The 25,743-nt window shown below is 36.8% G+C and overlaps 1 protein-coding gene across 2 annotated transcripts in view; it reads left to right on the top strand.

The window, feature by feature from the left end:
* Window positions 1-25,365, top strand: part of TAX1BP1 (Tax1 binding protein 1) — an 82,060-nt gene extending 56,695 nt beyond the window's left edge. For both annotated transcript variants that reach the window (XM_057733612.1, XM_057733611.1), the window contains exons 15-18: window positions 13,906-14,089; window positions 14,448-14,596; window positions 24,148-24,230; window positions 24,856-25,365. In XM_057733612.1, coding sequence (XP_057589595.1) covers window positions 13,906-14,089; window positions 14,448-14,596; window positions 24,148-24,230; window positions 24,856-25,057 — 618 coding nt within the window. In that variant the 3' untranslated portion in view covers window positions 25,058-25,365. The remainder of the gene's footprint in view (window positions 1-13,905; window positions 14,090-14,447; window positions 14,597-24,147; window positions 24,231-24,855) is intronic.
* The last annotated feature ends 378 nt before the right edge of the window (window positions 25,366-25,743 follow it).

Raw genomic sequence — 25,743 nt, 5'->3', positions numbered from 1 at the left:
CTCTCTCTCTTCTCCTTCTGGGACCCCGATAACGCAAATGTTGGTGTGTTTAACGTTGTCCCAGAGGTCTCTTAGGCTGTCTTCAGTTCTTTTCATTCTTATTTCTTTATTCTTTTCCGCATCAGTGATTATCACCATTCTGTCTTCCAGCTCACTTATTCATCCTTCTGCCTCAGTTAATCTGCTATTGGTTCCTTCTAGTGTATTTTTCATTTCAGTTATTATGTTGCGTATCTCTGTTTGCTCTTTAATTCTTCTAGGTCTTTGGTAAACTTTTCAATCTTCGCATCCAGTCTTTTTTCAAAGTCCTGGATCATCTTCACCATCATTATTCTGAATTCTTTTTCTGTAAGGGTGCCTATCTCCTCTTCATTTAGTTGTTTTTTTTTTTAATGGAGTGTTATCCTGTCCCTTCATCTGGTACAAAGTCCTTTGCCTTTTCATTTTCTCTCTCTTTCTGTGGCTGTGATTTTCAGTTCCACAAGACGAAATATTGCTGATACTGCTTGATACTGCTGTCTGCCCTCTTGTAAAGGAAGCTATCTAGGAGGCTCATGGGTGCTTCCTGATGGGACTGATGGTGGGTTGGGCTGGGTGGGTGGAGCTCAGTGACACTTTAATCTGCTTGTCTGCCAATGGGTGGGACTGTGTTCCCACCCTGTTGGTTGTTTGGCCTGAGGCCACCTAAGCACTGGAGCCCACAGGCTCTTTGGTGGGGCTAATGGTGGACTCTGGGAGGGCTCATGCCAATGAGCACTTCCCAGAACCCCTGCTGCCAGTGCCCCCATCTCCTCAGTGAGCCACAGCTGCCCCCCACCTTCACAGGCAACCCCCCAACACCAGCAGGTAGATTCAGTCTCCTATGGGGTCACTGCTCCTTCCCCCTGGGTCCTGGTGAGCACACTATTTTGTGTACCCTCCAAGAGTGGAGTCTCTGTTTCCCCCAGTCCTGTGGAGGTCCTGCAATCAAATCCCGCTGGCTTTCAAAGTCTGATTCTCTGGGGATTCCTCCTCCCATTGCTGGACTCCCATGTTGGGAAGCCTGACGTGCGGCTCAGAACCCTCACTATAGTGGTGGACTTCTGCGGTATAACTGCTTTCCAGTTTGTGAGTCACCGACCCAACTTTTATGGGATTTGATTTTAACACGATTGCGCCCCTCCTACCATCTCATTGCAGCTTCTCCTTTGTCTCTGGATGTGGGGTGTCTCTTTTGGTGAGTTCCAGTGTCTTTCTGTCGATGATTGTTCAGCAGTTAGTTGTAATTCGGTGCTCTTGCAAGAGGGAGTGAGCGCACGTCCTCCTACTCTGCCATCTTGATGCTGTCTCTGTATTTTTAATTTATATTTGGGTGTCTGTGTTTATCTGTGTATCTAATCTTAATACATACCATCTTCCTACTTGGTAGTCATTAGTATGAACTCTTTTTACTCAGTGGATTAAGATTTTTTTTTTGATGTTCACATAGTCCCAGATTGGGTCAGTGGGAACACCTTCAAGCTGGTTCCTGATCTGCCCCAATATCAAAAGGATATTGTTGGTTTTTTCAGCACTTAATTTTTTTCTAGCACTGCAGGGTATTCTCATACCTTTATTCCCTCATCTTTGGAGCTGGCCAGTTTTTGCAATGAAGAAGCTCTGGTCCAATTCTGAAATTACTTCTCCAAGGAGTTCTGGTTGCTTATTGGTGGGAATTGGTATTTAGAACCCAAAATACAGGCCTTTAGGTGTGCTTATTACTTCTAGATCCTTTCAGTGCCAGAGCTGGGAAAGGTTTGTGTTTTAGATATCATGAGTTCTAGTCCAACTGCACACTGGTTCTTCCTTACCTTCCTTTTCTTTTTTTTTTAAGGCATTTGTTTTTTAATGATTTTAATCCTTCTTTTTAAGTTACTTAATTTTTTAAAAAATTTATTGGCTGCATTCGGTCTTCATTGCTGCGCGCAGGCAGAGATCGAGGGCTACTCTTCATTGCAGTGCTCGGGCTTCTTATTGTGGTGGCTTCTCTTGTTGCGGAGCACAGGCTCTCAGCTCATAGGCTTCGGTAATTGTGGCACACGCGCTCAGTTGCTCTGCGGCATGTGGGATCTTCCTCAGCCAGGGATCGAACCTGTGTTCACTGCATTGGCAGGCGGATTCTTTTTTTTTTTGGGACTGGGTTCTGGTTCCATCTTTTTTTTTTTTTTTTTTAAATTTTATTTATTTATTTATTATTTTTTGGGGGGTACACCAAGTTCAATCAACTGTTTTTATACACATATCCCCGTATTCCCTCCCTTCCTTGACTCCCCCCCACTCGAGTCCCCCCCCACCCTCCCCGCCCCAGTCCTCTAAGACATCTTCCATCCTCGAGTTGGACTCCCTTTGTTATACAGCAACTTCCCACTGACTATCTATTTTACAGTTGGTAGTATATATATGTCTGTGCTACTCTCTCACTTCGTCCTAGCTTCCCCTTCACCCCCCGCCCCCCACAAACCTCGAGTTCTCCAGTCCATTCTCTGCACCTGCATCCTTGTTCTTGTCACTGAGTTCATCAGTACCATTTTTAGATTCCGTATATGTGAGTTAGCATACAATATTTGTCTTTTTCTTTCTGACTTACTTCACTCTGTATGACAGACTGTAGTTCTATCCACCTCATTACATATAGCTCCATCTCATCCCTTTTTATAGCTGAGTAATATTCCATTGTATATATATGCCACATCTTCTTTATCCATTCATTTGTTGCTGGGCATTTCGGTTGCTTCCATGTCCTGGCTATTGTAAATAGTGCTGCAATAAACATTATGGTACAAGTTTCTTTTGGGATTATGGTTTTCTTTGGGTATATGCCCAGTAGTGGGATTACTGGATCATAAGGCAGGCGGATTCTTAACCACTGCACCACCAGGGAAGCCCTAAAGGCATTTTTAATAGAAGTTATTACAGTAATTTTATCTCGCTACAGAGAAAGATTATCAGGATAAGGATGTTGGTGTGTTGTTGTTCCTGTTTTTTCTTGGCTGCGTCACGCAGCTTGAAGAATCTTAGTTCTCTGAGCAGGGATCAGATCTGGGCCCCAGCAGTGGAAGAGCAGAGTCCTAACCCCTGGACTGCCAGGGAATTCCCGTTGCCTGCCTTAATTCCTGTTTGTACACCTTTTTCACAGTTCGAATCCTGTGCCCAGTGTCAATACATTGACTCTTGTTGCTGATTCCAGTATCCCACATCTTCAGAACTGCTAGAGCCATATCACTAAGAGAAGGAAACTGATTAAGAATAGAATTGAACTCAAGGTTGTTTGCAATCTCCCCCCACCCCCAGGTTGTCAGCCTATTGTGTTCAAATGTTACTTGTATTCTCTCTCCCTTGCCCTCTCATCCTCCCTCCCCTGCCCCCTTCAGTGTGTGGTAACACAAAATGATGACAAGTGGGTTGAAAAAGATCCCTGCAAATAAACAGTGCATTAAAGCTAATTAAAGCAATAGCACAAATGAAGAGTAAGAAAATGATTCTTTATTTCTGGTATGAGTTTTGGTCAAGTGTATTTCAAAGTTAAAACAATGATGACCTAATCAGATTTGACAGGAAGTTGACAAAATATATATTCCAAATGCCTAAGACAACTTTTTGAAATATGGATGTACTTTAACAATTTTTGGTAAGAAACTTGGCTCTAAGTGTATTTTGTGCTTGGAGTTAATAGCTAATGCTAAAGAGAAGCAGTCAAGATACTTTATATATTTTACATTTATAAAATACATATAATTTGTATATATGTATTTTATATACATTTATAAAATTCATATATGACAGTGAAAGATAGTGCTGAACAATTATAACCATTTGTACATTTTGTTGTGTTATAAATGGCTGAAATCACAAACAGAAAACAATATAGTGACTGTATTAATTATGCTGCATAGCAGATTACCTGAAAATGTAGTGGCTTAAAACAGTATTTGTTATCTGACAGTTTCTGTGAGTCAGGAATCCAGGTGTGGCTTAACTGGGTCCTCTTTACTTTAGACATCTTGCAAGAGTGCAATCAGCGTGTCAGTTGGGGCTCAGTCATCTCATGGGTATAGATCTACTTCTGAGCTCACCGATTGTTGTCAGGATTTAATTCCTTGGGATTGTTGGACGAAGGCCGTACTTCCTACTCTGCCATGAGGTCACGGTCCTCCTCTGTGTTTGACTGAAGTAAAAGGTTATTCAAACCACAGGCAGGGTAACCTTTAAAAATGTAAAGCTGATCCTTTCCTTGCTTGAAGCTCCTTAATTGGCCTCCCATGCATTAGTGCATTTAGGATAAAAGCCAAAATTCTTTTTTTTTTGGCTGCTCCATGTGGCTTGTGGGATCTTAGTTTCCCAACCAGGAATTGAACCTGTGCCCTTGTCAGTGAAAACACAGAATCCTAACCATTGGACCACCAGGGAATTCCTGCCATAATTCTTAACATAGTTTATCATATTTTATATGACTGGCCTCTCTAGTCCCATTTTAAGCCACAGTTTCTTGTCTGACTCTTTTGTAGAATTTCTCTCAGTAGTAGTTCTCAGTCTTGAGCATGAATCAGAATCACCTGTATTATTTGTTAAAACACAGATTTCTGGCTTCCATTCCCGGAGTTTCTGATTTGTAGATCTGGGGTGGGGCTTGAGATTTGCATATCTGACAAGTTCCTGATGCTACTGGTCTGGGGACCACAGTTTGAGAACTGTTATAGTTACTTAGGCCTTACAACTCACAGATTGCTTTCTTGTTTCAGGGCCCTTATTCACGTACTTTGCCAGGAATATTCTTGCCTACAATTCTTTGCTAACTTTTTTTTTTTTTAAAGAAGGATTTTTTTATTTTTGGCCATGCCATGCAGCATGCAGGATCTTAGTTCCCCAACCAGGGATTGAACCCATGGCCTCTGCAGTGGAAGCTCAGAGTCTTAACCACTGGACCACCAGGGAAGTCCTAGACCAATTTAAACATGAATAAGAAGAGAATAATGTAATGAACTCGGTTGTACTTCTCACCCAGCAATCAACAGATTTTACTTTGTAGCCATCGTATTTTTTTTTTTTTTATTTTAATTTTTTGCTGTGCATGGGCTTTCTTTTAGTTGCAGTGAGAGGGGACGACTCTTTGTTGTGGTGCGTGGGCTCCTCATTGCTGTGGCTTCTCTTGTTGCGGAGCATGGGCTCTAGGTGCGTGGGCTTCAGTAGTTGCAGCACATGGGCTCAATAGTTGTGGCTTATGGGCTCTAAAGCGCAGGCTCAGTAGTTGTGGCACACAGGCTTAGTTGCTCTGTGGCATGTGGGATCTTCCTGGAGCAAGGATCAAACCTGTGTCCCCTGAATTGGCAGGCGGATTCTCAAACACTGCACCACCTAGGAGGCCCTATAGCCATCTTATTTTATCTGTTTAACTGTAATTCCCTTCTCTCTCCCCCCAGTAGTATTTTTTCAAGTATATCCCATAATTCCTGTTATTTTCCTCTAAATATTTAACTATTCCTACCACTCTTGACTTATCCTTTAAGTCTCAGATTAAATGGTTCTTCTTCAGAGAGGCTTTCTTTGACCTCTCAGTCTAAATTAGGTGCCTCTATAAACTTACACCTGGGTGCTATACTTTTATTTCATAACACTTACTATAATTTGTAAATAATATTTATTTCTATGCTTATTTCTCTAACAACTGCCTTTGCTTAATTGTAAGGTCCATGAAGAACAGGGATCATATCATGTCTGTTTTATTCACCAGTGTATTTGTAGCCTCTAGTACAGTGCCTGATATTTGAAGTTAAATATTTGTTGAATGAGTAAACAAATTAATGGGGCAAACATAATTTATAGCATTTACTTATAAAAACATTTGGTAAAAGAAATGCACTGGGATCAGCAGTTTTATTGTCAGTTAATACCCTGCCCTGTCAGGAATGCGATAGAAGTAGGCCAGTTTGCTTTCTACTTCCTGTCTTCTTGAGTTACTCTTGATTTTCCTGCTAGTGACACTGTAGTTTTATATTATTTCTAAAGACTGTATTTATAAGAATTTCTATTTCCTACTTCAGCAACTTGCTTAATGCTCCAGTGTTTCTCAGGACCCTCACTCCTACCACACTCCTCTGCAGGGTTAGGACTAAGTCCTTTTTGTTCATGATTGGAACCTATATCCAGATAGTGCCTGGAATGAACCAAGTGATCACTAAGCATTACTTAAGTGAGCAAATGAAAAAATGGAGGTATCACCATCTAAAAGAATGTGTATTTTACTTACTTTGTTTCTTGTCCATTTTCCTTGCTCTAGATACAGACTTCCTGTGGGCTGGAATTTTTGTGTTTTGGTTATTCCTAAATCTCTAGTGCCTGGATAGCAGTGCCTGCTACATATTAGATACTCAATAAATATTTATTGAACATATGTGTGAATAAAAACTCATAGTTTTTTTTAAGTAACTAGCTCCCTAGTATTATAAAAATATATATATTAAAAATAACTTTTAGTATGAAGTAATTTAGGATTAAAAACCCTACCAATTTAAATTTATTTAGAAACTTGATATAAAGTATCTTACTTTTTCATGTCATTCCAAAACCACTATTTAGAATTATTTATCATTTTCATACTATTTCAGATGTTCTATGTAAGTCCCTTACTAGAAATGTGAAAAAAAGGAAGAGTAAAGAAGATAATAAAGCAAAAGCACAATGGCAAATAATGATAAAAATAATGGTGGGAGGTACTTTATTAACTATTACCAGAGAAAAAATTTAAATAAAGATTATTTTAGCACAAGAGTGTAAAGCAATTATATTCCAGTAAAGAGCTTAAAAAAATATTTTAAAAGTAAAACTACTTCAAAATGTTGTTTAACATTAGGTACCTGACTGGTGATTTTTGTAAATCATCATTTCATATTTCTAGATGATCTGCTTCCTTTTTAAGAATAGAAGAGTAACATTTGTATATACTTATAAATGATTAATGGAAGGTTTCTTGAGTGTAGCTATAATTTTTGTGAGTGACAAAGTTAAAGGTACTGCAACTGTTACTTTGTTTTTTTGCCTACATCCTTAATTGAAGAAAATGCTAAATTTCAGTTAGAAGTTAGTTTTTGTAAAATTTTTTTTTCATCTGAGTTCATGGACCTCCTGAATTCTAAACAAGGATACTTGCAGGAGGGAGGTATGCATTGTGAATACAAAGTTAAGAATCTTCTCTAAGTCAAGAGTTCAGTCTTCTGATTTGCCAAACAACCTAATTGTAGCTGTTTTGTCCATGTTCCTGTAATCTGTTTACCTCGCCTCCAGTTTCCCCCATGAGGAATCAAAGCTGCTTATTACTCCTTTTCTTACCCTTATACTATTTGCAGAGGATTTATTGCATCTTTGATGGTAGAGGAGTGGAGTATGAACCTAGAGTAAACTCTTTTTTAAGTTGTAATTCTCTATGAAGTTCCTTGACTGTATCAGTGAATGCATAAATCTTTTGATGAAAACCTTGACTCCATTTAAGTAGTGTATTGTTTGCTTACAGAAGAACTTAACCATACTCCTTTAAATTGATTTGCTTAAACTTTTGTAGAAGTGTTTTATCATCTCTAACTTTTGTTGTTTTCGTGCCCTTTTTTCGCTGTTCTTGAATCATCTTTGAAATATTTTTTTAATTTACTCTCTTCCTTTCTCTCTCTTCACATTGCCACTTTCACATCATGAATTACAGTAGCAGTATATCAGGGTTTTTTGAGTCATGGCAAGAGATGAGGGGACATCCATTGAGAGCCTGCTGTGTTATGAACACTTCCCTCATTTCTCAGTAGTCCTCTGAGCCCTGGAGAAGATAAGTTCCTCAGGGTTATTTGTGCTGGAGCTGAGGAGCAAATTGTGGTGTGACTCCAATCCACCATGTTGTGCTGCCCCCGATTATTTGTTTCTACTTTCAAGTGTGCTCAGTATACTTTTGCCAGATTAACCTTGCTAAGGACCATTTCACTGTGTTATTATTGTTCAAGAACTGTTAGGCTCATTGTGGTAAACCATATGACAGATCTGGCACATCTGCCCTTCAACCTGTTTTTAGCTGCATTTCTTCTACCCTTAGCATGCATCTTGTGTTCTAGTTAAGTCATTCACTTAATCCTGCAATATGTTGTATTTCATATGCCTTCTGTACTCTTTTTCACGTGCTTAGGAAGAACTTTTAGTTCCCATTTCTCTTCTCAAACCTAAATTGACTCGCATTTTTTAAAATAATTTTTTAGTTTTTAATTTTTATTGTTTTAGATTAATTTATGTGCTGTGTTGGGTCTTAATTGCTGCACATGGGCTTTCTCTAGTTGCAGTGAGAGGGGGTTACTCTTCATTGTGGTGTGCAGGTTCCTCATCGAGGTGGCTTCTCTTGTTGCGGAGCATGGGCTCTAGGCGTGTGAGCTTCAGTAGTTGCGGCTCACGGGCTCAGTTGCTCCGTGGCACGTGGGATCTTCCTGGAGCAGAGCTCAAACCCATGTCCCCTGCATTGGCAGGCGGATTCTTAGCTACTGTGCCACCTAGGAAGTCCCTTGACTTGCATTTTTTAAAAAATGTATATTTATTTAATTTTTGGCTGCATTGGGTCTTAGTTGTGGTGTGGGATCTTTTGTTGCAGTGCGTGGGCTTCTCTCACATTGTGGCACATGGGCTCCAGAGTGCATGGGCTCCATAATTGTGGCAGGTGGACTCTCTAGTTGTGGTTTGCCTGCTTAGTAGTTGCAGCATGCGGGCTTAGTTGCCCTGCAGCATGTGGGCTCTTAGTTCCCCCACCAGGGATCAGATCCTTGTCCCCTGCATTGGAAGGCAGATTCCTAACCATGGGACCACCAGGGAAGTCCTGACTTGAGTTTTTCATGTTTACCAGTTTTGCTCTCAGTGATTAATGACTTATTCCATTTTAAGGCCACTTATTCTATTTTAAGGTCATTTTATAGGTAAAAATTTGTAAACATAGAGTCTTATCTCTACTCCCAAGGGATGACAGTCAGCCAAACCTGCTGAATTTTATTTTACAGATTAAAAATTTCATCCTTATATCCTTTGTTAATATTTTTGGTTGAATTTTTTATTTATTTGTTTTTAAAGTGTTTTGTTTTTGTTTTGGATGTGGACCATTTTTAAAGTCTTTACTGAATTTATTACAAAATTGCTTCTGTTTTATGTTTTGGTTTTTGGCCACAAGACATGTGGGATGTTAGCTCCCTAACCAGGGATCGAAACCGCACCCCCTGCGTTGGAAGGCAAAGTGTTTTTTTGTTTTTTTGTTTTTTTGTTTTTAATTACTTTATTTATCGGCTGCATTGGGTCTTTGTTGCTGCGTGCTGGCTTTCTCTAGTTGCGGCAGGTGGGGGCTACTGTCCATTGTGGTGCACTGGCTTCTCATTTCGGTGGCTTTTCTTGTTGCAGAGCACGGGCTCTAGGCACTTGGGCTTCAGTAGTTGTGGCTCGAGGGCTCTAAAGCACAGGCTCAGTAGTTGTGGCACACGGGCTTAGTTGCTCCGAGACATGTGGGATCTTCCCTGCCCAGGGATTGAACCCATGTCACCTGCATTGGCTGGTGAGTTCTTAACCACTGCACCACCAGGGAAGCCCCATCTTACAAGTTTTTTTTGTGGACATGTGTTTTCATTTTTCTTGAGTAGATACCTAAAGGAAATTGCTGGCTTGTATGGTAAGTGCATGTTTTTAAGAAACACCCAGATTGTTTTCTGGAGAGCCTGTACCACTCTGCATTCCCACCAGCAGTGTGTGAGCATTCCAGTCACTAGCCCTTGGTATTGTCAGTTTTTAATTCTAGTCGTTCTAGTGAGTGTGTAGGGTCATCTCAGTGTGTTTTTAATTTGAATTTGATGACTTGTGTTTTTAAAAATTATTGTTTTTTAATGTTAAGCTTTTATTTTTTTTTATTTTTAATTGAAGTATAATTGATTTACAATATTTTAGTTTCAGGTGTGCTGCATAGAGATTCAGTATTTTTCAGATTATATTTTATTATAGGAAATATAAGATAATGGGTATAATTTCCTGTGCTACACAGTAAATCCTTGTTGCTTATCTATTTTATATATAGTAGTTTGTATCTATAATCTCATACCCCTAATTTGTCCCTTCCCTCTCCCCTCTCCCCTTTGGTAACCACAGGTTTATTTTCTATATCCATGAGTCTGTTTTGTATAAACAGTCATTTGTATTATTTTTTAGATTCTACACATTAGTGATATCATATATATAGAATTTGACTTATTGTATCAAGGGCATGTGAGCACGCAAACACACGCACGCTTTTTTTTTTAATATTTATTTTTATTTATTTATTTAGCTGTGTTGGGTCTTAGTTGTGGCATGTGGGGTCTAGTTTCCTGACTAGGAATCAAACCCAGGCCCCCTGCAGCGGGAGCGTGCAGTCTTAGCCACTGGACCACCAGGGAAGTCCCCACACCATCTTCTTAATCCAGTTGTCCGTTGATGGGTTATTTCCATGCTTATCTTGGCTATTTTAAATAGTGCTGCTATGAACTTTGGGGTGTATGTATCTTTTAAGATTAGTGTTTTTGTTTTTTCTGGGTAGTCCCTCATGACTGGCTAGTGATGCTCCACATCTTTTCATGTGCCTACAGGCCATTCATATATATTCTTTTTTTTTTTTTTGGCACACGGGCTTAGTTGCTCCGCGGCATGTGGGATCTTCCTGGAGCTGGGATCAAACCCGTGACCTCTGCATTGTCAGGCGGATTCTTAACCACTGCGCCACCTAGGAAGCCCTCATTCATATATATTCTTTTGTGAAGTGTCTGTTCATATATTTTACCTAATTTTTTATTGGGTTATCTTTTTGGGTTTTATTTGGTTTGAAGAGTTTTAAAAAACAGATTCCAAACAATTTCTGTTACATATTTTGGAAATGTTTTCTCCCAATTTGTGACTCACCTTTGTGTGTGTGAGTGTGTGTGACTCACCTTTTCATTTTAAAAATAGTATCTTTTGAAGAGCAAAAGCTTCTAATTCTGAAGTAGTCCAGTTTAGCAGTATTTTTCCTTAATGGTTCATGCTATATGTATCCTATCTGAAATTTTTGCCTAACCCAGGGTTACAAAGATTTTCTCCTATTTTTTCATCCAGTATATTTAAAGTTTCAGCTCTTATATTTAGATTTATAATCTATTTAAAATTAATTTTTGTATATGGAATGATATGTAGTCAAAATTTACTTGTATGCATATATCCGGTTTTTTAGCATCATATGTTTAAAAGAACATGTTTTTCCTCCATTGAATTACTTCTGCATCTTTGTTGAGAATTAATCAACAATGAGTATGGGTACATTTTTGGAATCTCTTTTCTTAGATGTAGGCCTTAGGGGTCAGCATACTAAGGCCTACATCCAAATTTGGCTTGTGGCCTGTTTTTGTAAATAAGGTTGTATTAAAATGCATTGCCATGCCCATTCATTTTTAGGTATTGTCTATGGCTGCAGCAGCAGAGACAGATTTGAGTAGTTTTGACAGAGATTACGTCTCCTACAAAGCTGAAAATATCTACCATCAGGCCCTTTATGGAAAAAGTTTGCCTACCCCTGATGTATGTGTTTATCCTTATGCCAGAACTGTACTCAGTTGATTACTATAGCTTTGTAATAAGTCTGGAAATCAGATTGCGTAAATCTCGAAGTTTGTTCTTCTTTTTTAAAAATGGCTATTCCAGGACCTTTGTGTTTTCATGTACATTTTAGAATCAGTTTGTCAATTTATACAAAAGCCTGCTGGAATTTTGATTGAGATTGCATTGAAGCTGTAGATCAGTTTGGGGGGAATTAATAGCATAAATATAAGCTTTCCAGTCCATGAATGTGGTAGATTTCTCCATTTGCTGAGGCTCTCTTTAATTTCTCTCAGTAATGTTTGTGGTTTTTAGTTTATAGGCCGTGCACATCTTTTGCTAAATTTATTCCTCAGTATTTGATTTTTTTCTATTAATACTACTATAAATAGAATTTTCAAAAATTTCATTTTTCACTTGTGTGTTGCTGATATATAGAAATACGGTTGGTTTTATGTATTGGCCTTATATACTGCAGCCTTGCTAAATTAACTTATTCTTCTAGTTCTGGTAGATTCCTTAGGAGTTTCCACTTCTATGATCATATCATCTGTGAATAAAGATGGTTTTACTTCCTTTCCAGTCTGTCTGCCTTAATCTTAACACTTTAGAACCTGCAGTACAGGGACTTCCCTGTTGGTCCAGCGGTTTAGACTCTGCACTCCCAATGCACTGGGCCCGGGTTCAATCCCTGGTCAGGGAACTGGAGCCCACATGCTGCAACTAAGACCCAGTGCAGTCAAATAAATAAATAAATATTAAAAAAAAAAAAAAAAAAAAGAACCTCCAGCATAATGTTGAATAGAAATAGGGCAGACGTTTCTTGCCTTAATATTTGATCTTAGGGTAGAACCATTTAATTTTTCACCATAAAGATTCACTGTAGGTTTTTGTAGATGTCTTTTTTTTTTTTTAATAATCATGAATACCTGTTGAATTTTATAAAATGTTTCTTCTTACATTTATTGAAATGATCATATGGTTTTTCCTTTAGTCTTATGAACACATGATGAATTACATTGGTTTTTGGATATTAAACTAAATTTGCTTTCTTGTGATAAAACCTACTTGGTCATGATGTATTATTTCTTAATACTGAATTTGATTTCTTAATTAAGTTAAGGATTTTACATCAGTATTCATGAGGATCTGAAAGGTCTGCAGTTTTCCGGTGATGTCACTGGTTTGAGTATCAGGATAATAGCTGAGGGAGTGTTTCTTCCTCTAGTTTTTGAAAGAGTTTATACAGGGTTAGTATTTTTTTAAAAAATAACTTTATTAAATATTTGATAGAGTTTATTAGGGAAGCAGTCTGAGTTGGTTTTTGTCATATGATTTTTACTAATAGCTAAATTGTAAGAGATACACAATTTCCTCTCAATTAGCTCAATAAAAAGGGTACTCTTTTGGCACAGATAAACTTGAAAGTATATTGGACTTTATCCTGCTTTCTGATTTTGTTAGATGTGGAAGGAACATTTATGAGAAGTTGAGAAGAACCAGCCTTTTCAACTGTATATTTTTATTTTTTAATAAAACCAGATGGTTTTTTTGGGGGCATTACTGAGGACTTAAGCCCGGTATACAACCTCTCAGATAGCTCTGAGGGACTGTTCCAGAGAGGTAAGGGAGGAGCCAGGATATATAGTTTTTTCAAAAAAAAAAAAAACCAAAAAAACCCCAGGTAGTCAAACATCAAAAGATTACTTAAAAATCAGACTTCTCAAGTTAATGAGTTTACTGCTTTTCTATGTATGGGATGATGCAAGAGTCTGGGTTAATGGAAGTATTCCTTTGTTACGCACCTTACCTGTGGGGGTGGGGTCAGCTGCAGTGGCTGATGGCTTGATGGCCACAACATCCTTTGTTTACTAATATGGCAGGTGGCATTCTTTGTCCACAGCACCTCCTCTTGGTCATAAATTCAACCAACATTTGGGAGGCATTTTATGACCGATTTTGTCCCATGGCACTAGGAAGTGGTTCCTAGATCAGGCAAAGATTCTGTTGATAGGCCACTTCATGTGCTACTTTTTGGATCAGGCCCTACTGATAATCTAAAATTCTCTGAAATACCCTGGTGGTCCAGTGGTTAGGACTCAGCTCTTTCACTGCTGGGGCCCAGTTCGATCCCTGGTCTGGAAACTAAGATCCCGCAAGCCGCACTCAACTGTATACTTTAAATATAATAGGGAAATCATTTCATTGTTATATTTTGGCTAAATGTTTAATGCTGTTACTGTTTAAAAATATTTGATTGCTTTGCTTATTCACCTTTGTTTTTATTAATTTTAGGAACTTAAAAGGAGTATGGAAAGTGAAGCAGAAAGGAAATTGGAAGGTCAGAATTTCCAGAGTCCTCAGCAGATCTCACAGTGTTTCAACACAAGCTCAGAGCAAAATGGTCATGTTCCTGCAGTGCCAAATACGCAACCAGTTCTGCAGTATGGTAATCCTTATGAAACACAGGAAACAAGAGGTTATTAAAATATTTCTGGTTGGGGTTAGCTGAATATGGAGTGTTTTCTTTTGTTTGTATCTTCCTGGGATTCAAGAACTGTTGGTATAATCAACTCTAATAGAAATCTTGTTTCATAATAAGCAGTCTTAATGTTTAACACTAACTGGCTTCATGTAGAAGTGATATACTATGAATGAGGACTCTATTTGCTTATTGCTCATAGTTCTTATTTTAAAAGATCATTTGGGTTAAAAAAAAAAAGACATTTTTTGTATACACTAAAGTGGTTCTTTATATTCTGCTCATCATAGCTCTACATAAAGATTCTAATTTTAGTACCAGGTTTTACCTTACCCTTCCAAAATTTTTATTTCAGATGGAGCAGATGGTGCTTTTTACCCAGATGAAATCCAAAGGCCACCTGTAAGAGTACCCTCTTGGGGACTGGAAGATAATGTTGTCTGCAGTCAGCCTGCTCGAAACCTAAGTCGACCTGATGGTTTAGAAGACCCTGAGGATAGTAAAGTAAATTGAATTTCCATATTCTGAGCCTGTCCCTTTTATTTTTTGTCCTGTGTAAGAGAGTTAAGTGCGTGTGGAAGGAATGCATGTGCTTGTGTGTACACATGATTGCTTACTTGATTTTTTGAAAAATCTGCTTGTGTTTAAATTTGAAAAATCAACCATTAATATGCTTCAGACTTACACTTTAGGATTTATTCAGAGAATGACCTCAGAATATTGTAGTTATAAGATAGAATAATCTTAAATTTTTTTTTTAATTGAGCTATAGTTGGCATAGAACATTAGTTTCAGGTGTGCAACATAATGATTTGGTATTTGTGTATATTGTGAAATGATCATCATAACAAGTCTAGTTAACATTCCATCATCATACAGTTATAATTTTCTTGAGAGCTTTTAAGTTCTATTCTCTTAGCAATTTTCAAATATACAATACAGTATTAACTGTAGTCACAGGTAGTTTAATCTTAATTATCACAGAGTAATTTACCGTATTCTTTTGATTGTAGATGTACTAGGTCGGAAGAAGCAAAGTGTTAATGAAAAAGTTATGCTTCAGTGTGTGTCTTTTCAGTTTTGCATTTATATCCCACTTTAAATTATAAGGTGGACTCTTATCTTTAGCAAGAAAAAGGAAGACGTGTGTATCATAGTTTTCTTTTTCAGAGAAATACTCTTGTAGACATTGTTAGTGTTTAATCTCTCAGCAACACAATAATGATGATAATTGAATCAGTTTACGTGGCATGGCATTCTTTTTATTTCATTTAAGAGATTTCTTCACCACTTAATAGATCCTTTTCCTCATAGCAGCTCTCTTTGGAATGTCTATGCGTTAAGATGAATTTAAAAGAAATGCTTTATCGTGCTCTTTGCAAGTACAGCAGTATCATGACCTGTTTCTCATTTAATCTAGTTTGCTGCATTTAATTGCTATTAACCTTTGCAGAAACTGATCAGTGTTCAGACAGGCATGATTTTAGCCCTAGTGCTCAACACCCATAATGGAGAAAAATGTATTTCTTTCTCCTGCCTTTTGGCCTCCTATGTCCATTACTGGGAATAATTAGGAAAACTGTCAAAACTTTTGTAGCCTGTTTGAAGTCTAGAGTACCATCTTACTGCTTTTTCACACTTTTACTTCACATTTTGCATATTTAATCTGATCATTCTTGGCACAGATGTTACATGTGACAAGCTCCTCTCTTCTGTAGTCATCTGCTTCAGTTTAATTAGCAGAATGTTCTTTCTGATCTGTGTGCTTTGCCCTCCTGCAAACCCATGAGAAGCAGTGTTAGAGTCTTGTGCTCATTTGCTGACATGCTTAGATTTGGTAATGAGATGGAAGGGCTCTTAATAGGCACACCTTGGGTAATTGTATTTTGCTATCAGAAGATTTTTCACATTAGACAGAAACTAATTTTTATGTATATTCAGACCTTATTTTTTAAAAAAATTCTTGTCATTACAACAACAAAAATCACTTGCAAATGAAGTGTTTTAGTAAGTAGTTTTAGTTAGAATATAGAAAGCAGTTTTGAGTTGACCTATTCCTTTTCTCTGGTTCTTTGCCCTGGAAGTATTTAATAGCCCTGGGACCCAGTGCCTTTGAGTTGGGGTTGAAACGGTACACTTCCAGCCCCCTCCAGTCATACACCTGCCATATCACCTCCCTTCTGCACCAAAAACTTAGTTTCTGTCAGATCAAAAAAGGTTTTTATGACTCACTCCCCTTTACTTTATAGTTGCAATAGCAGTAACTATAACATCGTAATTTTGATGATAGTGATGGCAACAGACATTTCTGTAGTTTTATTTGACAGTTAATGCTTAACTCTTCATAGCTGTCCTATGAAGTAGAAACTATTACTATCTCTATTTTGTAATGGAGGAAACAGAGGAAGATTACCTCGCTTGCTTTAAATCATACAGCTGGTAAGTGTACAGTCTCATCAGTTTGGCTGTGGAAGCTGTGATTTTACTATCAACCTATCAAATGACTAAACCAGAGGAGTTCCCAAACTTTCTCAGTTCATGGCACCTTTAGCATCTCAGTAGCCTCCTGCACAGTTTTTGGAACCATGGTCTAAACCATTGCTACACAAAAATATGATTTTTGGACCAGTACCATTGGTATCTCCTGGGAGCTTGTTAGAAATGAGGAGTCTCTGGCTTCTACTCAAGACCTACAGAGAATCAGACTGCATTTAACAAAATCTTTCTGTGATCATATGCTTAGTAAAGTTTGAGTTGCACTGGTCTAAACTTCCTGAAGTCCATCAGGCAAGGCTGGATTACTTTCTCTTCCTTTAACACACATCCCACTTTCCAGTTGTTTTTATGCCTTTGTATAGTGTTTCCCTTCCACCTGTACTGGCTTACTTCTTTCCTTTCTCCTCTATCTCTGAACGACTGAGACTCACATTCTGATAATGTGTAGTTTGTTTGCAGCTTTCCACGTGAATCCTTCACTATGAATCCCCCAACTGAAGACAGATAATTTTTGTGTATACATTTTTTTCTGATGAGTTTTTCAGTTTTTATTTTTAGAAGGATCTGTGATTTTCAAAGGGGCTATGACTCCAAAATTGTTGGGAACCATTGCTCAAAAGAATCAAGGCCTGTTTCTGGAACATTGTCACGACACGTAGAATTTTTGCCTTCGTTAAATTTTGCCATTTTTCGTATGTTGTCTTATTTAAATTTTACTTTGAATATAACCAGTATATTTTCTGTTTGCAAAAGCTGTATATAATTACAGTCAATTCACTTTTATCAAGAGTGCCAGGACATTTCAGTGGGGAAAGAATAATCATTTCAACAAATGGTGCTAGGACATTTGGATATCCATATACAAAAAAAACATGAATTTGGACTCCTACCTCATACCATATACAAAAATTAACTCAAACTGAACCTAAATATAAGAACTAAAGTGTAAAATCCAAAAGAAAACATAGAGGTATGTCTTGTGATGTTAGGCGATGGTTTCTTAGATGTGATACCAAAAGCACAAGCAACAAAGGAAAAAAATAAATTAGACTTCATCAAAAGGATTACATGAATTCTATATGTTCTATTTTAATTTTTTTAATACACACTTATTTCCGGCTGATTCTGTATCTCTGGTTGGCATCTCTCTCTTTTTAAAATATTTATTTATTTAGGCTGTGCCACGTCTTAGTTGTAGCACATGGTATCTTTGTTGCAGCATGCACGTGGGATCTAGTTCTCCAACCAGGGATTGAACCTGGGCCCCCTACATTGGGAACACGGATTCTTAACCACTGGACTGTCAGGGATGTTCCTGGTTGGCATTTCTTAATGCTGAATTTTTCCTTCTCTATACCAGATAGTACATGCCTTTCATATACAGTAGGGGCTATTTAAATATTTGTGACTAATGATTTTAGCTAAAGAAATGCTTTTAATTTTTTTCTGCCTACTAAATGTTCAGATCATCTTAGAAAAGTAATTTTTGGTAACCGCTTTATTGAGATATAATTCACATACCATACAATTACCATTTAAAGTATACAATTCAACGACTTTTAGTATATTCACAGAATTATGCAGCTATCACCATGTTCAATTTTAGAATATTTTCCTCACCACAAAAACCTGTACCCTTTAGCAATTACCTCCCCCTGCTGTTCCCCCAGCCCCAGGAAGTTTACTTTGTCTCTATAGAGTTGCTTTTTCTGGGCATTGATATAAGTCAAATCATATAACATGAGGTCTTTTGTGACTAGCTTCTTTCACTTAGTGTAATGTTTCAAGATCTATCTGTGTTTTAGCATGCATCCATATTTAGCATGAAGATGTACTTCATTCCTTTTAGTAAATGCTGAATGGTCTGTTGTATGGATATACCACATTTTGTTTATCCTTTCATCTGTTGATTAACAGTTGGCTATTGTAAATAGTGCTGCTGTGAACTTATGTACAAGTTTTTGTTTGAATACCCTTTTCAGTTCTTTTAGTTACGCATACCTAGGCGTTGAATTGCTGGCTCATAGGATAACTCTGTGTTTAACCTTTTGAAGAATTGTGTGATTGCTTTTCCATTGGCAGTGTGTAAGAGTTCCAGTTTCTCTACATGTTTACCCACACTTGTTGTCTGTTGTTTTGATCATAGCCCATCCTGATAGATGCCAAGTGGCATATCATCATGATTTTGATTTGCATTTCCCTGATGGCTGATAACGTTGAGCATCTTTAATGTGCAGGTTGGCCATTTGTATATGTTCTTTGGGAAAATGTCTATTTAAGTCCTTTGGCCACTTTTAAATAGGATTATTTGTCCCTTGCCAGATAAATGATTTGCAGATATTTTCTCCCATCTGTGGGTTGTCTTTTCATTCTTTTGGTGGTATCCTTTGCAGCCCAAAAGTTTTAAATTTTGATGAAGTCAAATTTCGCTATCCTTTTTTTTTTGCTTGTACTTCCATTGTCGTATCTCAGAAACCATTGCTTTATGTAAGGTAGCTCTGGCTTTTAATTTAGGTCTTTAGTCCGTTTTGAGTTAATTTTTGAATATGGAGAAAAGTAACTTTTTTTGAGTATTCTTTTCCATTGTGGTGTATTACAGAATATCAAATATAGTTCCCTGTGCTATACAATAGGACCTTGTTGTTTAAATTGTTTATCCATTCTGTATATAATAGTTTGCATTATAGTTTGCTAGTCTCAAACTCTCAATCCACCCCCCCACCCCCCTTCCCCTTGGCAACCACAAGTCTGTTCTCTTAGTCTGTGAGTCTGTTTCTGTTTCGTAGATAAGTTCATTTGTGTCATATTTCATATTCTACATATAAGTGATATCATATGGTTATTTGTCTTTCTCTTTCTGACTTACTTCTCTTAGTTATAATCTCTAGGTCCATGTAGCTGCAAATGGCATTATTTCATTCTTTTTATGGCTGAGTAATATTCCATTGTGTGTATGTGTACCACCACACATCTTCTTTATCCATTCAACTGTTGAATGGACATTTAGGTTGTTTCCATGTCTTGGCTATTGTAAATAGTGCTGCTGTGAACATAGGCATGTATCTGAGAAAAATGACATTTGAAAATAGACATCTTACAAAATTATTTGCTTTCCTATTTTTAAAATACCTTTAAATTATAGAGTTGTAATTCAGTGGTATTCCTTCCTTGACATATTACTAGAAATGGATGTTTGGCTGAGCTTAAATAGTCACATCTCATAGCAAGAGGATGTTGACTACTATTAATAATACAGTTATGAAGGATAAAGATAAACATTAATTCTTCAGTTTTATGTAAAAGTTACCCAGAGTCATTGGTACTCTGTTCTTATGTGTTGGTTTTGGCCTTAGAAAATGTTTTTTAAAGGGATGCTCTTGAACTAAAGTAATAATTATCAACTTAGTGAAAGTTTTTAAGTGGTGGATCTTTCTTCATTGATATTCATTACTAGCTCCTTAATGATATCTAAAAATTTCAATTAATTCCTGACAAAGGTGGAATCACAACACAGTTTTGAAAATTCTGATTGTCTGAATCCTAATGATTCAGGTGGTGTAACTCAGTCATTGGCTCCTGAGTGTGTATTGTTAGTTTGATCATGATTGCATTTTTTATTGTGGTTGAATACACATAACAAAATTTACCATCTTAATTATTTTTTAGTACATGGTTCTACAGCAGTAAGTATAGATGACTCTTAACGCAGGGGTTGGGGTGCCAACCCTCCATGTTGTTGGAGATCTGAGTATAACTTACAGTTGCTCCCCTGTATCTGTGCTTCCTCCCATATCCATAGCCTCGCATTCGAGGATCCAACCAACCTCAGATCATGTAGTATTGTAGTATTTACTGTTGAAAAAAATCCTGCATAAAAGCAGATCTGTGCAGTTCAAATCTTCATTGTTCAGTGGTCAACTGTCAATTCACATTGTTGTGCAACCAGTCTTCAGAACTCTTTTCATCTTGCAAAACAAATTCTATACCCTTTAAATGACAGTTCCATTCCTCCCACCCTCCAGCCCCTGGCCACTGCCATTCTACTTTGTCTCTCTGAATTTGGCTATTCTAGGTACCTCGTATAAGGAGAATCATAGAGTATTTATCTTTCTGTGATGGACTTATTTCACTTAGCATATGTCCTCAAGATTCATTCATGTTATAATTGTGTCAGAATTTCCTTCCTTTTTAAGGCTAAATACTATTTCATTGTATGTGCCACATTTTGTTTATCCACACATCCATTGATAGACATGTGAGTTGTTTCCACGTTTTGGCTATTGTGAATAATGCTGCTATGACCATAGGTGTACCCATATATATGTTTGAGTTCCTGCTTTCAGTTCTTTGGGGATATGTACCCAGACATGGAATTGTTGTATCATATGGTAACTGTATTTTTATGATCATGATAGCATTTTGAATTTAGTATGATTAAATGTATTTTGTCTGAGATTAACCAATTTTAATACCATTTCAGATGTTCAAACTGATTATATACTTTGATAAGAAAAACAAGAATATTTTCTATAGAGTAGATTTTCAGTTGAGCATTTAATGAGAAGTTTTGGGTTTCAAATAGAGCTTCAGTTTACCATAGCATGTTTCCTTTGCTAAAAAACCAGTTTGCAGGGCTTCCTAGGTGGCGCAGTGGTTAAGAGTCCGCCTGCCAATGCAGGGGACATGAGCTCGATCTCTGCTCCGGGGTGGGGGGTGTCCCACATGCCGCAGAGCAACTAAGCCCGTGCGCCACAACTATTGAGCCTGCGCTCTAGAGCCCATGAGCCACAACTATTTAAAAAAAAAAAAAAAAAAAAAGAAACAGTTTGCAATAGAAAGAGTATTGTGCTCGTGGGTCTAAAGGTACATGAACAATATAGGGTGGTTTAGACCTTCGTAGAGATTAAAATGCTATTGAAAATATTTTCTTAAGAAAAATTTAATTTGGAATTGTTCATAAATACATTTTAGTGTGGTATTCCCAATAAAATTTGCTTACAAGATTATTTTAGTAGTTAAGCTAAAATACTAGGTACTTTAAAACCTGCTATTCAAAATTCTTTTGAGTTGACAACTTTCAGTGCTAAAATTTGATTATTTTAGTAGTTTTGGGTGGAAATCTTTCTAAAATAGAATACTAATAACCTTGATGACTGAAGTTTTTTTTTTTATGACTGAAGTTTAATAATTAAAAAATCAGTATTGAATGATGTTTTAAGGTGTATAGCAAAGCTGTATTATCCAATGTTGAAATCCTGTTTGATGTTTTGTGTTCTTGTCTGCTTTCTCTTTTTTAGCAGTAACCATTTATTGCTGCTGGCAGTGAGCCTGCCTCACTTCCCAGTCTAATTTGTTACATGTAAACTAGATGGTTTGGAAACTAATTAGCGAGGTTTGAGGAGTAAAATGGAATAGCTGTATTTGTGAGTGAAAAATTTGGTCATTTTGTATGACAAGATCACTGGAGACTTTATTATATGAATTGGTTACTCAGATTTTATTACATACTTTCTGGTTTTAAACTGTTCTTGCAGTAGGCTGTTTCTTATTTCATGAGGAGTTATGTCTTCTTATTACATCTAGAATTCTACTCTTGAATCCCCCTCCCCTTTTATTCTAGTAGAAGATACAGAATAATTGTTATCCTTACCAAATTATATATGGCTTAGAAAGTATAAATTGCTTTTTTTGGTCTGCTCATCCATATATAAGCAGGGTTTAAGATGTCTGATAGGTTGGTCTGAATCAAGCACTGTAGCTAGTACCAAACTGTGTTGTTAACTGATTCATGGAGGCAGTAAATTGGTGTAAGCTATTAGCTGTTGTAAAAAAAAAAAAAACAACAAAAAAAAAAAACAGGGAAATGTGGTTATGAGGTTTTTGGTTTCATTATATTTTTAGCCCCTAGAAAGTTGTATTTTACAATATTATAAATACCTCTCATCAAGAATTTTGAAAAGTAGAATATGAAGAACTTATTATCTGTTCCCATTTTCTCCAGTAGCATTTCAAAATTTTAAAAAATTTAATATATTTTTGTATCATTTATATATTTAAATTTTTATTTTATATGTAGTTGTTTAAACAGATTCATGTTTCAGATATTGTTGCTGGAAGGCCTAAATATGGCAGCCAGAGTAATGTGGCACAGAATCACAATTTGCCTGTCATACATATTAAGCTTAACAGATTCAACTACTATATCATCTTCTCTCTTTGTACCTACAGATTTAAAAACTGTCTGGATTTTACTTAAAAACTTTTAATTTTTGAAGTATATGAAGTACTTGTCCAATATTCCCCAACTTCTCAATCCCCTGTTAGGTAATTGATCCTGTTTTTCTTTTGCCCAGTTATATCCTAAGGAAATCATATGTAAACAAAAGTGTTTTCTCATGCGATGCACATGGGTAAAAAAAAAAGCCTCTCACCCCCTTCTTTGACCTTTCAGAAGGGGATAATTGTCAGAATAATAGCCAAGTTACCCCACCCTCTGTTACTATCTCCACCCCCCCCCCCCCCTGCAAAATTTCAATGTATCGTTTGTTTGGTCACTTCAGATTTCACATCACATACACTTTTTTGGTACCTCTTCCTATGACAGACCTGACTTAGCCTATTAATAGCTGTGGGGCAATCATGACTACCCAGCAGTATAAGGACTTTCATTAGTGCCTGCTTTGCCTGTTGTGTGCTGTTAGTTCATGATATGAGAGCAGGTAACAAACTGCTCAGGGGAAGAAAGCAAATGGGCACCTCAGATGATTGTGGCTGCTTTTGATATGAAGTGGCAGTCTGTGTTTGGCTGTTGATGTAGTAGCAATGTGCAAACTTATAAAAAGTGACAACAGGGTTGCAGGCATGGAAATTCAAACCAGCGTTTTCTTTCTGATTCAGACTCAGATTTACAGTTTTAGGAGTCTTCCTTGATAAACTGTTAATCAGATATTTAAATCTGAATCTGATGGTTTTACATCAGGGTTTTTGAAGCCTGTAGTTTGGTACGTTGCTTTGCTTTAACATGGTTTTCCAGTTGGATTTGCTTGTGTATTTGCCCCAAAACGTACACACACAAACTCATATTTGCTAATTTTCCTTTAATTATAATTTCTACGTATTGTTCAGTGGATGTCCATTGTCAAAGAAGATCCTGCCAGTCTTACAGAGTAATAGTTACTAAATGACAATAATAGGAAGAATAATGCAGTCTTAAGATTTTTATGAAAGTGATCACCCAATGTATGGAATGATAAAAAGTCAGTAAAGTTACCTACATAATAGATCAAAAAAGCCTATTGATCTCTACTTCATTCACACACTCAGGTGTAGTAAACTCTGCGTTCCACTGAATACTGCTTTTTATCTCAGGATAAGACAGTCCATATTGAAATACTCTTAAAAAATTACTTTCAAGTATGTTTACATGACAGTCTAATAAGAGAAGTAAATTTTTTTACACTATAATCTTATTTCCTTTATATGGTGCTTGATTGAATTAATTGAGGAACTTCTACTTGGTTTCACTTTTCTCAAAGGTTGCAAAATTATTTTTTGTCTAGGAAGATGAGAATGTGCCCACTGCTTCTGATCCTCCAAGTCAGCATTCACGTGGGCATGGAACAGGCTTTTGCTTTGATCCCAGGTAATTTTTTTTTCTCTTTCCCGTGTAGAATTGGGATTACCAGTGGTTCTCAACGTATGGTCCTTAAAAATTTGTTAGAAATGCATATGATCCAGGGCCCTAACTCAGATCTTCTGAACCCAAAATTCTTGCTGTGGGCCCTGCAGTATGTGTTTCAGCATGCCCTCCAGGCGGTTCTGATGCATGCAGTCCTTTGAGAACCAGTGCTGTAAACACCTTTAGTTGTTAAACTGAGTGAACACTGTTGGGAAATTACAAGTTGTATTAATTAATCTTTATAGCTTTACAAAAGGCATATTCTGATATAGTTAAAAATTGAAGAATTCTTTTCACTGAGCCTCATTTCACGTAATGTTATTGTATTTTTTGGATTTTGATGAGAAAAATTTGTCAATCTAATTGTAAAACTAAAATTAGAAGCTTTATAAATGGTTTACACAATTGTCAATAGCAAGCTTTTAGGAGCAGAAAAAGAGGTTCTTGGAGTAACTGAAGACTTTCAAGGTAAGTTGTTAGTATGAATATCAGCTTAACTAGATAAATGTAACCTTGCCATATCTGAAGAATACTACTGTTAGAAATCTTTTTATTAGAAACATGTAATTCTTTTATTTTTTTCCTCAAGCTTTGATGTTCAGAAGAAATGTCCACTCTGTGAGTTAATGTTCCCTCCCAACTATGATCAGAGCAAATTTGAAGAACATGTTGAAAGTCACTGGAAGGTGTGCCCAATGTGCAGCGAGCAGTTTCCTCCTGACTATGACCAGCAGGGGTTTGAAAGGCATGTACAGACCCATTTTGATCAGAATGTTTTAAATTTTGACTAGTTACTTTTATTAAGAGTTAATAATACAGTCTAGCAGTTGAAAAAAAAAATCACCTCAAATAGATCACTAAGAAGACCACAAGGTGTCACTTTCATGCACCCTCTACTGCACTTTTCTGACCAAGAGCTACTTTTGAGTTTGGTGTTACTAGGGTCAGGGTCAGTCTTTGGCTTATCACTTATCAATAAATATAATTTTAACCTCTGTTAATCTTACCTGCTTAAGACGTTCTTGTGTGTTTGTATCTTTATTCCCCATTTTGCAAAATTATATGAATGAAGAAAATAAGGAGTATTTTAATGTTACCAACTGAAAAAATATATGTATGTATAATGTTATTTAGCAGAATATTTACAACACATTTCTGTTGACCTTGTTTTGTTGATTGAGCATGACTAAAAATTATGTAATACAAAGAATTTATCATAAGTCTTACAGAATAATTCTTTGAATACAGAAACTTCATAATTTAGCCCATGAAATTTTTTTTTTAACCTTTAGAAAGGGAGCTACATGTAGAATGAGATCACATGCTTGCAAGATAGCAAATATCCTTTTTATATTTGAAATGTTTGCTTTAGGAATAGGCATATTTTGCTAATTTTGTGAGTAAAAACTTTTAGAATACCTGAATGATTATTTTTAAGCCATCTTAAAGTTGTATTTCTATCTGATGGGGAAATGGA

This window comes from Hippopotamus amphibius, chromosome 4 (genome assembly GCF_030028045.1).
Source record: "Hippopotamus amphibius kiboko isolate mHipAmp2 chromosome 4, mHipAmp2.hap2, whole genome shotgun sequence".
In the NCBI taxonomy this organism is placed as follows: domain Eukaryota; kingdom Metazoa; phylum Chordata; class Mammalia; order Artiodactyla; family Hippopotamidae; genus Hippopotamus; species Hippopotamus amphibius.
This window is presented reverse-complemented; position numbering and strand designations above follow the sequence as displayed.